General features: G+C 43.1%; 1 protein-coding gene across 5 annotated transcripts; it reads right to left on the bottom strand.

Annotated features, from left to right (window-relative positions):
- Positions 1–295: 295 nt before the first annotated feature.
- On the bottom strand, positions 296–13996 carry Psmc1 (proteasome 26S subunit, ATPase 1). Of its 5 annotated transcripts, none has more exons than XM_087195473.1 (11): positions 13924–13996; positions 10705–10758; positions 10063–10159; positions 8113–8237; positions 7691–7876; positions 7375–7503; positions 6471–6567; positions 3839–4028; positions 2905–3056; positions 2106–2260; positions 296–781 (listed from the first exon to the last, which is right to left on the bottom strand). In XM_087195473.1, exons 1-11 carry the CDS (start codon positions 13924–13926, stop codon positions 647–649), a joined length of 1323 nt encoding a protein of 440 aa, XP_087051599.1. In that variant the 5' UTR covers positions 13927–13996; the 3' UTR covers positions 296–646. The 5 variants fall into 5 exon arrangements, with proteins under 5 accessions (XP_087051599.1, XP_087051602.1, XP_087051600.1 ...); XM_087195476.1 differs by having other exon boundaries at positions 13668–13934; XM_087195474.1 differs by having other exon boundaries at positions 13687–13934.
- Between the last annotated feature and the right edge of the window lie 809 nt (positions 13997–14805).

Below are 14805 nucleotides of genomic sequence, written 5' to 3'. Positions count from 1 at the left end.
AGGTTTCTTTTAGGAACCTTTACTCCAAGGGTGGTGAACCTAAGGGATGTGTGCCACAGCAGGCTGTTACCACTGAAAGCTCTAGCAAGTTCGCCATCACTGCCTTAAGTCTCTCGGAATGCCAGTACTTATTATATCCCTCAGAGCGCGCCAAGAACCTGCATGGACCACAGAGGAAAGCTGTTTCCTTCTCTTTGAAAAGAGTGCTGTGTGGCTATTACCATTACTGCGGTACCACCAGCTTCAGGAGTATAAAGCTGGGGTGAATGGATACTGAAGTATGGGCTCCTTGTGATTGCTGCTGAGGTGGGTGTGCAGACCACACTTTTATTGGGAAGCAGAGAGCAAGCAGCACAGTGACCACAGCCAAGGCCATCCAGTAGGCACCCTACATGTCACACTGGAGAAGACATGCCATGTTTTGCCAATAAAAATCAACTGGAACACGGTCTCCCTCAGGGCACCTTCCCAAACCTCCTCCTCAGGGGCTGAAGTTCAGTGTTTTTTGTTTTTGTTTTTGGTACCGGGGATTGAACTCTGAACCTTGCGCTTGCGCAGCAGGCGCCAAAACCACTGAGCTAAATCCCCAGCCCTCTGAGGGGTTGAGAAAAGTCCCAACCACTTGTCTGAAGGCAGCTGTGGTTCACTAGAGATACAGCCCCTCAGGGGTACCTTCCTGTTTCTTATAAAGAACATTTTCTTTAGATTTCTTGAAGTCTTCATTTGTTACTTTCATTCTGCGTTCTCTCAAAGCCATCAGCCCAGCTTCTGTACAGATTGCCTGAAAGAACAAACAGTATGTTCACAAAGTGAAATATTTTTATCTTAAGCAATTGAGAGAGCTATTCTGAAATAAGGTATAAGAGTAAACAATTGCTCATTTGGGAAAAGAATATTTTTCAAATGTTTTAAGCATCCCTGTTACTTTCTGAAAGAATCTGAGATGGCTTAAACTGGAAATAGTGACAATTTAGACATGGGATTGGCCAGGAGTCAAGGCTGTGGACTCCAGCTTTTGGCTCAGGTTCTAACAAACGGTGTGGCTTGGCAGGTCAGGAAATTAGGCCCTGCAACGTAGACGTAATTGAGAGTGTGTGTCCATTTACTTACCATCAGAACGTTTATTCTGCTTAGATACTGTAAACTGTGGTGTTATTCCAGTATTTATTTTCTCATTATCAGACCAGTTACTTGCCAATAGGAAAAGAGAACAAGCACCCTTCAACACGTGATAAAAACAAAATCACAGCACTAAAATTTCTACTTGGTTATGGCCACCAGGTTATTTCCTTCAAATGGTCTGGCCAAAAATTATCCATGTATAGAAAGGGCCACAGTAGCCAGGCAGGGTGCAGCACCCTGCGAGGCTCAAGGCAAGAGAAAACAGAACTGTGGGCTCAGCTCCAGCAACTCAGCAACATTGTCTCAAAAAAAATGTACAAAGCTGGTGTACAATTACAAAGTAATTTCATTTCAAAAAAGGAAGGTATATTTTATTCATCAACTAAGCTACTTCTCTAGGACCGATGCCAGTGATCTAGAGACTCATTGCAGGTGCTGGCCCGGAAAAGCATTGTATGTGCCATTCCTATCCAGGCACGTTGGCCAACAAAGACCCAGGAAAGCAGGTTGTGTCCACATTCAATGCCGCTAGGCCTTGGTACACCTGGGCAGCTGAGAATGAATATTCTAACTCATGTACATTTGACGTGAAACCAAGGGCCTAACCCGTCAGAACACAGAGTGGGAACATGAATGCACTGGGTGGTGGGCCCCCTCTGCAGGTCTAGATGCATTCCCCCAGCTGACTCTTGCTCTGGCTGGGACTGAGTGGCCCACACACCTGAGCAAGGCTGTGCATAGAAGGTGGTAAGCTTAGTACCACTGACTCACCCTTGTGGTTACAGAGCTTTGGGGGGCCATTTATTTCATAAAACAATGCATTAAAGGAAATCTACCATGTAGGCGCAATGGCAAGCCAACATGACAATCATGACGTTAAACCCCAGACATCCACGTATCCTAGCCCAACCCCATGAGAGCACACAGCCTTTCCTGAGTGATGGCCACATTTCCAGGGATGAGCCGGCTGCCTAGGTTCTCACCTTGATGTCAGCACCAGAGAGATCATCCTTTGCCATGATCAGGTCGTCCAGGGTCACATCATCGGCCAGTGTCATCCTGCTTGTGTGAATCTGAAAGATGCGCTTCTTAGTCTTTTCATCAGGCAGGGGGAACTCAATCTTCCTGTCGATGCGCCCTGCAGGTACAAAGCTTTCCATCACACCCCATCCAGCCCCAGGCCCTGCTCTGCCTCAGAGGCCTCACCCCATTTCATTTGAGGACAAGCAATTTCAATCACATGGCATCCTGTGGGAATGACATCATCCAGCTCTTTAAAAGTGAACATCCTTTCTGTACTCAGCAAATGTCTACATCTGAATTCACCCCATTTAAAAGAAATCCTCTGCCATGAGAAATAAATGAAAGGAATGGTTCTTGAATGGCACGTTTAGTGACAAAGGGGACAGATCTATTTTTTTCAAAACATTACAAGAGGTAGCAAGCATTACTGCTTTTTCTAGTGCTACCTGAATGCAAAGGATAAATCCAAGCTACCATATGAATTATTCCTTCAAGAAAAAGAAGCAAGTTCTTGAGGCTAAGAAGAGGAAATTTACTGTTTGAGGGGGAGAATCAAGGTAGAAGACTGCAATTAAAGGGTCAAGCTGGACAGGCTCCAGCATGTTCTTGACTGTTATCTCAAGGGGGGCTATTTTTGGTAAATTAGAATTCCAAGTTTCACTACAGTGTTAGCCACTTTATAACACACCCAAAGCAGACTTAAAATACAAAGATACAAGAACACATTAATTCCCTATTTGAACCTAAAGCAAGTTTAACCTGGTCTGATCAGTGCTGGATCCAGAGTTTCTATTCGGTTTGTGGCCATGATAACTTTCACATCTCCCCGTGAATCAAATCCATCCAACTGGTTCAACAGTTCCAACATTGTTCGCTGAATTTCTCTCTCACCTCCAGAATTTGAATCATATCTTTGGAAAAGAAGAGAAGACATGAAAACCCACCTGATCTGCTAAAGGGGAATGTCAGAAAAGATTTCACTGTGATAGACCATCTTAACATTCTCTTCACAACCCAAATGGTACTGCCTCACATTCTAGCAACAAAATCAGACCCCACCAAGGTCTGAATATGTCCCCCAAAACCTGTGTTGAAACTTAATTCTCATTGTGGTTGTAATTAGAGGTGATGCCTGTTGGAAAGCTTATAAAAGGGTTGGTGGGAGCTAGCGTAGGCCCTTTCTGCTCTTCTGTCCTTCTGCCATATAAGGACCCAGCGTTTGCCTCCTCTGGAAGCAGAAAGCAGGCCTCACAGACACCACACCACCAGCATCTTGATACTGGACTTCTTTTTCAGTTTCTAGAACTGTGAGGAAATAAACTTCTATCTTTATAAATTAGCCCATCTGTGGCATTTTTAAAGAGTGGTACAAGTGGACTAAGATGCCCCCATAAGCCAAGCTACAGATCACAATTCTTGGCAGCAGTTTCTGGGGTTGACACTGTAATTTATTCTGACTCTGTGGTATCTGATACCCCACTCTGAATGTGAACTCCTTGAGCAGAACCAGTCTGGATGGTCCTGGCTCAGGTAAGTGCTCGAGGTGTGGTTACTTACGACTCCCCAACTTCCAGACATTCCCAGTTCTGGGTAGTTGTTACCTGGCCCCTGACAGCAGGGCCATGGCAAGAGCTTGCCACATAGGCAGAGCCCAACAAGAGCTAGCCTCAGAATAATGCAAAAGAAGTTCTACCTTTTGGTCCCAATGGCATCGATTTCATCAATAAACACGATGGATGGTGCATGTTCTTCAGCAACTCGAAATAATTCCCGTACAAGTTTGGGCCCATCGCCCAGGTACTTTTGAATAAGTTCAGAGCCAACCACTCTCAAAAAGGTGGCTGAGGTTTGGTTTGCTACTGCTTTGGCTAACAAGGTTTTACCTGTTTTACACAAAAAGAAAAAAAGAAAAGGGGACCTTCATTAATTTAGAAAAATGTTACCACCTTAACAGGAGATTACCAGTGGATGGACCCTAGTGACAAAAAAGATGCCACTAGCAAGTGTTTAACCTGAGTAGGTAGAAGTTTTAAAAATCGAACGTGTTTTGATTTTTCTAAGTTATTTTCCTAAAGCCCTCACGGCATTTTAGAAAATATCTTATACTTGGTTATTTTCAATCCTTAACCCAAAGTTTCCACTGAAAAATTACAAACTGTTTTGTGCTAGCTATGAAATAGATCTCATCTTTTCTCTAGGTTAGCCTTTCTTGGACCCCTTCAAAGCTGTATATACAAGAGATGATCAACAAATACAGTAAATGTTTGAATTAAAAAAAAAATATTATAGTAGGGCCGGGGATTTAGCTCAGTGGTTTCACCGCCTGCTGAGCAAGTGCAAGGACCAGAGTTCAATCCCTGGTACAAAAAAAAAAAAAAAGTATTATAGTAAAAGACACATCGGGCCAGGGATTTAGCTTAGTGGTTCCACTGCCTGCTTCTCAAGTGCAAGGACCCAAGTTTGATCTCTGGCACCAAAAAAAAAGACACTGCCAGGAATGATGGGATAAATGTATTTGAAGTGAGGGGAAGTATTTTCAGAGATGGATGGCAATATGTTTTATTGTAACTGTGGTATGTGTTAGAAGCAAAGGATAGTATTTTGAGGGGGATTAATGGCAAAATGTCTTACTGTAATTTTAAAATTTCCCCCCAAACTTTCACTGTATTTTTTGATCACATAGCATAAAATTAACCTGACCCTTCCAACTCAAGGTTAGAGAACCAAGTAAACTATGAACTATCAGTGATAAAGTCTGGGAATCCTAGCAGCTTTGACTCTAAGAGGACACAGGAAGTGGTCCTGAGCACAGGCTGCGCAGGCCACACAGCCCCGCTAGCAACAGAGGAACTCCTGGGTGGATACGCTCCCAAGCCAGACACCTGAGCGAAGAGCAGCTCTCGGTGGAGCCCACAAATGAGAAGTATGGAAAGCTTGAGAGACTCATCTAGTCTGCGGTGTGCACTTACTTCCAAGGGCCAAGGAGTTCTCACTGATCTCAAGAGGATCTTAAATAACATTTTCAACGCTGCTCTGTTCCCTGATATTTCTTTCAGGATAAAAAACAAAAAGGCAAGAGCACCAAATTTGAGAAATTTAGACCTGGAAGACCTTGACCTTTTTGATGGTGCATGAGGACGTGCCTGAGGGCTCTGGAAATGCCACAACTAGAGGCGTCTGAGGCAGAACTGGGAACCTGAGCCAGCAAGGGGAGGAGAAGGCTGGCTAGGGAGTGACTATGCCTCCAGAGTGAGGACATAGCTAAGCTTTGCAACATGTGGCAATGATGTTCCTTTCAGTCAGACAGGAGAGTGGTAGGTGAAGTCTTAGGAGGCAGCATGACACCCAGAGGGTGGGGTGAAAAGACAAAAAGGCCCTTTCATGTGCATGGAATCTTACAGTCCAGAAGCTGCCAAAACCAGCTGCTGGGTTGCTTCAAAGTTCAAGGAATCACTGGACAAGTCTCCGCTCCTCTGAAGGGCCTGCCCACCCAGTGCTGCACTCCTGTAGAAGGCCTGTGGCTCTTGGTCAGGAGGCCTGGGTTCCAGCTCCATCCAGTTACCAGCTAAACACCCAGAGAGAATGAAGCCCTGAACCAGTCATCACCTTCTGAAAGGTTAACTTCCAGAGCTAGAAGAGGAGGAGCTGCAGTATTGGTCTCTCCTAGTGCCATCCTACTGGGCACAGGCCTCCCAGTTGTGTGCCCCCCAGTGCTTCTAGGGTGGGCAGCCCTCAGCACAAATCAGCACACCCTCAGGAACAGTTTCAATCTTTCAGGCAAATGACTATATTCTAGGTCCTGCTCTCTGTAACTTAAATCAGCTTATTACAGTGAATTAAATATGTTTGTCTTTATCATCATCCATCAAATATGTCTTCAGGGCCATTCTGCCAGGGAAGTAAACCTTATCTGAATACCCCAGGATAGCTTTTATAGCAGTTTTCCACCATGGATCTGAAGGCTTGGCTACATTGCAGACAAATGTATCAGTCCTTGGGCACAGAACAAACATCAGTATTTTTTAACGCTCCCATGGTGATTCCATTGCACACGTTACAGCCAAGTTAGACTGCCTACTTTGGTTTTGGTCATTGTTGTCTTGTTTCGGTTTTTTCGGTGTAGAAAGGAGTTCTGGGGATTGATCCTATGGCTTCATGCATGTTAAGCAATGTGCTCCATCACTGAGGTACACCCCCAGCCCCTGAGCACCTGTTTTAAAGTAAGAAACTGTGTCCTCAGTGGACACTTTAGTAATTCCAACCAGTGAATGCGGCTGCTCAAGATACGGGCTGAGGGCCTGTAGAATGTCAAACGCAGAGCATACCTGTGCCAGGTGGACCATAGAGAATGACTCCTTTAGGAGGCTTTATACCCATCTCTTCATAGTATTCAGGATGGGTGAGAGGAAGCTCCACAGATTCCTACAGAAAAGAAACACTTGGTAAAAATGAAAGATTTTCTCAAATTATGAGCACTGTTTGACATCATGAGAGTATCAACAAAATTAAGTGAAAATCTCATTCTCCCTACAATGTTCATTTGACTTTCATTAGCACCAAGGACATACAAGGTCCCACTTGAGCTTCTAGCATCCATCTGTTCTACGTTAGACCCAGTGTCCCCTCTACTTTGCAGAAGTCAGCTTTGAGCAATAGTAATGTAAGAAAGACAAAACCTACCCTTTTCATTTAACACATTCACAATGGGGCTGTAATTCATCCGTCTTGCTGTCAGGCACCTTTTAACCACCATGAATGTCTCATTGTGTGGCATGTACCACCCGACAGGACTGTCCCATGCTGCCCAATGGGACAGTTATGCATGTATCGCTGGTGGGTCAAGCTGGCAGGAATGTGTTAAACTACATATAGAGACTGGGATTATGTTCTAGACCTACCACTGTGTAAGCATGGGCAGGTAAACATGCTACTCTAATACAACACTGGGTGTTTCTAGATAACCACAGCTGAACCGGACACATCATGTCTTCACACAGACAATTCAACGAATATTATATATAACAGTAGATAAGTGCTGCTGTGGCAGGAACTATCATATACTTGTTATTTCTACTACTGAGCACAGTATTAACACAAACTGTAACAAACAAGCTCTGAGTCAGTCACTCGTCTGATCAATGAAGACAAACAAACCAACTCCAAATACCCTAAATGGGACAGCAACAAGAAGCCAAAATCTAAAACCCTGGAACCGGTTCCCAGCCATACCTTAATTTCCTGGATTTGGTTGTCCAACCCACCAATGTCGGCATAGGTTTCCTGGGGGGCCTTTTCCACCTTCATCACTGTGACCAGAGGATCTGTATCATCCATCAGCACCCCAATCACAGCATGCACCTAACAAGGAACATCAGGGTTTAACACAGAACACGAGGGCCCCTCAGTCTGTTTACAAGGAAACACACCATCCAAAGCATCTTTCTCCCCGCTAGGGGCACTCTGGTGATCCACATCATGGGACAGGTAGATGGAGGGAAGTGGAAAAGTCAACTCCCACAGGTTTCCTCGGAGACCAGCAGCTCACCTTGTGGTTGAGCAGGACTGAGCAGCCTGGTTCCAGCAGATCCTTGTCCACAAATGAAAGGATGCTGACATAGTGTTCTGAGCCCACAGATGTAGACACAATGGCATGATTGTCATCGATGATCTCTTCCAAGGTTCCTACCGACATCGGGGTCCCCCTCAGATCATCCACCTTTGACCTTTCCTCCTATACATGAATATAGCGTGATGGAAAAGTACATTAGATCCAAAATGTGGATGGATGGTCCCAATAGTTTACTAGGTTTATAAAGTGGCTAATGCTTTCAAAAGGTAGCTAATGAGGCTTCATAAAAGCCTGGATAGCTGCAACTACTTGAATCTTGTTATTTGTTGACAGTTTTGAGTTCTATTAAATAGAAATCAATTTGTAAAAAAAAAAATTTCAGTAGCTTTTGCACTTACCTCTTGCTTTTCTTCTAATGGTTTCATTTGTTCCTGATTTCTAATAAATTCTTCCTCCATGAGAAGATAGTCTTTAATTCTCTCTAACTTGAGTAGTTTTAAGCGGCACTGAGTGTGAGGTGTCACTGTAATTAAAAAAATAAGGTATCACACTTGGAATTTAAAGTTTGAAATTAAGGAAAAATTATTAAGATTTTTAAATAAAACTCATTTTATGATTCTGAACTAGGCTTGGTGGTGCACACCTGTAATCCCAGCACTTGGGAGACTAAGGCAGGAGGACCATGTTGAGTTCGAGGTCACCCTGGGCTATACAGTGAGACTCTGAAAAATAAAAAAGATTCTGAAAAATTCAAAATTTGCTAACCCCAATTAAGCAAGTGCCAAGATGAACACGGGAAAGGAACTAGCAGTTATAACCAAGTGTCTGAAAATGGGGATGAGGTTTGTGACCAAATAGCCAGTCAAAAGTGACACGCTCACTGAACATCTATTTTACTTAAAGAAGAAAAAAAGCCACTGATACAAAAGATACTTTGGTTTATTTTTCCCACGGATATAAATAAGAGAGGAGTACTGCTCAGGACCACCGCTGCATGCTAGCTGTGCACACAGTCACAGTAGTAGAATTTTACACCTCTGTCATATGTGGCAATATTCTTTTCTATACTTTGTTTCTTTGGGGTTTCGAAGTCTCATGCCACACAAGAATTTTCTCATTTGTATACACAAATCTGTCAACCTTCTCTTACAGTTTCCTAGCTTTCTAACTTCAAAAAGCTTTTTCTCCCCTAAAGTTAAATATATTCCTGGATTTTCATTTATTTGGGTTTTTTTTTCCTGTGATCCATCTGGCAAGAGATCTAATTTCACTTTCTCTGGACAGAAAATAAAAAATGGCAATCATTTATATTAAGTAACCCATCCCATTCCTTATAGAATTGAAGCGTTTCCTTCAACATATGTTAAATATCCATGCAACCTGTTTTTAGGCTTCCTACTGTTCTGGTGACTGGTCTCTTTCTGTACTGGGACCACACTGACTCATTACAATAGATTAATGGCTGGTTTTACTATCTGACTCCTCTTTACTTGGAGGTACTGGGGATTAAACTTAAGGCCTAGGCAAGCACTGCACCACTGAGCTATATCCCCAACCCCTTTTTTAAAAATTCTGAGACAACATCTCACTTTGTCCAGGCTGGCACTGAACTTGCAGTGCTCCTATTGTAGCCTCTCAAGCATCTGGGAATACAGGCATGCATCACTGCACCTGCTCCCTTTCATTCTTAACTGAGCAGTATTTTAAAAATTAGTTGACTTCTTCTAAGGGAAAGACATTTATTGATGAGGGTAGGGGCAATATTTGTGTTGAAACCTAAAGGGAAGAGAAGCAGGTACACATGGGATGGACCCAGGGAAGAACATTTAAAGCAGAGATAAGAGTAAGGACATACAGAAGGTCTGACATACAGGAAGAGTCCAAGGACACAGGCAGTGTGAGCAAAGAGCAAAGGTGAGTGGCAGGGCTGAGCAAGGAGAGGTGAGCTGGGTTAGGACAGCTGTAATTTTATGTTCAGCTGGCAGCCATTGAACAATGTAGGTATCACATGATTCGAATTTTTAATTTTGATACATTTTATTTCATGAGTGTTTCTAAGTTATTCAAGTTCAACCTGGGTTTGTAATCTAAAACTGTACTTTAAGTACACTAAAAGAGCTATGTAAAGAAAATTAATGCAATTTTTTTTAAAGTCAGAGAGACTCGTATAATATCCTATCTTAAAATAAGTTATACCTTTATGCCAACCTGGAAGACGGGAAGAATGGAGTTACGAACTCAAAGCTAGAGCTCTAACCTCCTTCCTGTTCCCGTTCCCGTCCCCTTACAGAATATAAGCTACATGCATAGAGGTGGTTTCCCCTGGCAAGAAGGAACTGGATCATTACCCAGTGGCAGTTTGCTGGCAGCATCTGGTCCCTTTGTTTTCTTCTTCTTTTTTCCCACTCTAGTTGGTACAGGAGGTTCATATTTCTTTTTCTTGTCCTTGAGATTTTAAAAGAGCAGGGAAAAAAGTGACATGGAAATCATAAAACACAAATTTATTTTCATATCACCATCAGCTATTTCTAGGTGATAGGATTTTCCATATCTTTTAGAATGCTACTAAAATATTACCTTAAAAAAACCCCTAAATTTCATATTCCTGCAGTTTTAATAAATAATCTGATATTACTAAACAACAGTGAGCAAATTATGCCAGTAAGGTACAGAGAGGTCAAGAATATGTCAAAAGTTTAAGTAATGTATGGCTCACACCTCAAGATATTAAACCCTAGGATTATAGGCAATTTACTTAAAACTTCATAATGCTAATCCTTTTACACATTTAAAAACTATTAACTCATAAATACCTATGGTTAGGTCAGTAACCTTCTAAAAACACAAAAAAGGTGTACTACTTATAGGCTTGCTAGTGAAAGAACTACTAAATCATTTTGCTTTTTAAAACTCTTGACTCTACAAAGAACCCAGCTGATACCTGTAAGTTTTCTACAGTTTGCTCATATTGCAGTACATATCCGGCTTACCTTGTCATCCTTCTTACCACCTCCAGGACCATGACCACCACTCTGACTTTGACCCTGAAAGAAAAAAAAAATCAGACATGAATATAAATTCAGAATATGGTCACTTCAAAAGAATACCCATCTTACTGTCCTATGATTCTGAAACACACATTCCCCTCATTTTAATACCTGTGAAACCAAGGTGTACCTTGCAGCTAATACGTGCATTTAGTAGAGATTACATATAATTGACTGCACCTTAGGATCAAGAACAACTCTATTATGCAGTAGACATAACTAAGGAGGCTGAGGTTCTAAGAATACCCTCTCCTGAGTGGAAGGTACAGAGCTTGACATTCTTTAATATACAACTACAACACTGAGACTACCAGTGTATTTCAAGAAATCAAGCTATGCGAACTATCATTGTACATACTTAATAATCATTTACTCTAAGGAGATCATATCAGCATCCAAAAGAAGACTCGTTTCAACAGCAACTTATCTCCTCCCACCCCTGAAGCCTGGGAGCTCTCAGGCAGGAGTTTCTTCTCAAACTGAAAAGCTAAATCACCTGAAGGTGTTAATTTACAAAAAGCTCAGTGGGAATTCTCTCTTTTAAAACAGATTCTTCATTAACAAGACAATGCTTAACGCAGAGCAAACCTTAGAAATGGTGTCATTTTAAACCCGAGTAACCTGAACTTACTAATTAAGAGGGGCTGCTCAGCTCCCTCAGATCACTTTCACGTGATGCCTTTAAAATTAGTAGAGCAGCAGTTCTGTCACAAAGACAAAACAATTACAATTGTGGATACCCAAGAGTTAATCTCAAATATATTTCACCACATGCAAGATTCTAAAAAACAAACAAAAACCTTTGTGCTTTAATTCTCAAGAAGGCAATTAAGGGCTTGGAGAGATTCTAGGTAACACAGTTATGCTGAAATAGGCTATCCAAGGTACAGGCCTTTATCAATGACATACTTCCAAGGAAACTTGCCAGTGATTGGGGCAGCTAATGTTTATGGGGTCCTTACTATGTGCCCAACTCTGTACTATCTCATTAATCCTGTGCTTCACTATCTCTTTAATTCCATACAGTCCTCCCAAGGTAGGGTTCATTATTCCCTCTTTTATAGGTGAGGAACTGTAATAAGCCTGAAGACACAGGCTGTGGAATTAAAATGAATCCAAGTTTGAATTCTGGCTCTATTACCATAGGCTATGCAGCCTTGGGTAGATCACGTCACCTCCTTGACCTCCCATCCTTAACTGGAAGCAAGGATGATACCAGCTCCTGTTACTGAAAATGAGGCAAATATGCAAACCACTTACCAATTACATGAATTAAGTTTTCTCCAATGTACTATTACTGGTGAAATAAGGAAGGGCAGGGTCAGGATCTTAACTAGCAGTCTGCTACAAAACCACCCAAAACCGTTCTTCACTCTCTTTTGCCGATCTCTCGCTAATCTGGGCCATCATCTCTTATTTGGACACAAGCCTCTCAACTAGGATCTCTGGGTCTAGTTTCTCTTCTCACCAATACAGCTATTCATTACTTTCTTTTTTTTTTTTTTTTTTGGTACCAGGGATCGAACTGGGGTCCTTGCGCTTGCACAGCAGGCCACAAAACCACTGAGCTAAATCCCTGGCCCATCATTACTTTCTAAAACAAACAGCTAGCTGTGCATGGTGGCACACACCTATAATTTCAGCACTCAGGAGGCTAAACCAGGAGGATTGCTGTGAGTTCCAGGCCAGTCTGGGCTACACAGCAAACCTGTCTCAAAGAACAAAGTAAAACAAAAAGCCAAACCAAAACACAAACAATTGACCCTTCACATCTTAAACACTGTCAGCTGCTTCCTGACCTTTAGGGAGTAATGTCTAAACCCTTCAGTTTGGGAGGCCTAACCTTTCTAAATTTATCTACTGGTACCTTTCATAAGATCCTGCAGGTCTGGCTCCAATGGAAGACATTTGCCTGAATGGGTCCCAAACTCCATCTTTGGCACATTTTACATGTTTCTCGGTCTCAAATAGCCACTGCTATGTGCCAAGTACTGTGCTAAACATTCTCAGAGTATTATCCATCCTATTTAACTCTTACAAACACTATGAGATTACTATCATCACCTCCACTTTACAGATAAGGAAACCAAGACCCTGAGAGGTTAAGTAAGTTGGCTACTGTCACAAAGCTTGTCAGACATGGAGCCAGGAATCACAATCAGGTCTGATAATCAGAATCTGGGTAACTTTCTATTAGAAAAGACTGACAGTTCATGTTCCATCGCAGCCACTGTCTTTAGCGAAATGAGTATACTCCAGGGACTGTTGGAATAACGACAAAATCCTGAAAAGGTACCTACCATGTACTCAGAATATTACCCCAGTCTTCAGAAGACCTCTGTGTGGTCTGACCTTTTTGCTCATGATTTCAGGCTAAACACAGTCCCATCTCTGATCCTTTCTTTGCACCTGCTGATCCTTCTGCCTGGCCTATGTTTCCCTCTGATGTTTGCACTGGTTACTCCCTCGATTTAGGCCTCTGTTACAATTTCACCCCGAGGGTCATTCCCTGACACCTTATCAAAAACAGCTACTCTCCCCATCTCATCCCCTTCTATAAAACAGCCAATACAACGATGGCCAGCCCAGCCTACCCTGGCTCTCGGACGTATTTGTTTACTGTCCGCCTTCTCCTCTAGAAAGGAAGCGCCATGAAGGCAGGGACGTCATCCATTCCGCTCACCCTCGTACCCTCAGTGCCTAGCCAAAAAAGCAAAGCAAGTACTCGACTGTTTAGCGAATTAATGAGTAAATGCTGGCTGTTTTTAATACTAACGCACCGCAGCCCCCGACCCCCAGAGCCGCCCGTCGCAAAGCGCCCGCCTTCGGCCTCCTTCAAACGCTCCCGTCCCCACCTCGGTCGAGGCGAACCCCCTCGGCTCTGGCCGTCCAACCCCTCGCTCGACCTGCTCCGAAAACACCTGCCCGGTTCCCCGAGGAGCCGCCCGCGCTGGTGTGCGGAGCCGAGGCCGGCGGAGCAGCAAAGGTGGCGAGGCCGTGGACCTGAGCGCTGTCTCCGGGAGCCTCAGCGCGCATGGGAGGCTAGGCCCACGAGAGCGGAGAGGGCTGCCGATTTCCTCGGATAGCCGCCTACTTCTCTCGCTTCGGGCCGCTCCGACCACTCAGTACCGTGACCAGCAGCCGAAAACCTTAGTCACTCACCATCTTGCCTCGGCCGCTCCAGGCGCCGCTGCCGGAAGTGCACTCACGGGAGAGGCGGGGCAGAGGCGGAAGTTGCTGATGAACACTACGGGAGCTGATAGGGACCAAATCCACCTGCGCTTGTGCCCAAAATGATTGTGGGGGTCGGTTGGCACCGCGTTGTAACACGTGATGTGAACCTTAGAAATATTTTAATTGAAAAAAATTTAACGAGCTTATTAAGTTTTTGTCAATAACTTAATGAGTTCAATTGTCAACGAACGAAAACAATTGCGGTATAAAATATTAAAATATATTTACATTATGTTAAAAATCACAACTGGAGGGGCCGGGGATTTAGCTCAGTGGTTTCGCCGCCTGCTGCGCAAGCTCAAGGACCCGAGTTCGATCTCCGGTACCAAAAAAAAAAAAACCACACAACTGGAAAGAAATTACTGCTCCAAAAACTAGAGTGGCACTTGGAATTGCTAAATTGACATACATGTTTGCCCAAACACTTTCTTATTTCGTCTCTGGAATTAACCTGCTCACTTGAGGGTATCTGTGTAATGCGTTGTCTAAATCTGTTTTCTTCTGACAGCCGATGACTCGTGCCAAATGTTCTAAAATTCCTCATCTTGAACTAGTTGATAAAGATCATCTTTTCCTACATTCACCAGGACGTCAGTGATCCTTCCTGTGTCTGGAAACTTCCATCAGCAAGTGCTCAAAATGCTGCGATTAATTTAGGGATTGTAGTTGTGAAACACGAAAAAGATTTCACATACAACACATGCACGCCTTCCTGTCTATCATTGCTAAAACATTTGTTAAATCAAACTTTTGAGACCAAGATGTATTTGAAATAAAGATTTTATTGAGTTTAGGATGCTGGCTAAAGGT

Source organism: Heterocephalus glaber, unplaced genomic scaffold (assembly GCF_053883595.1).
Source record: "Heterocephalus glaber isolate CG9 unplaced genomic scaffold, H.glaber_assembly_v1.0 deba00001608, whole genome shotgun sequence".
NCBI lineage: Eukaryota > Metazoa > Chordata > Mammalia > Rodentia > Bathyergidae > Heterocephalus > Heterocephalus glaber.
Note: the sequence above shows the minus strand (reverse complement) of the source record. Positions and strands in the feature narration are given on the sequence as shown.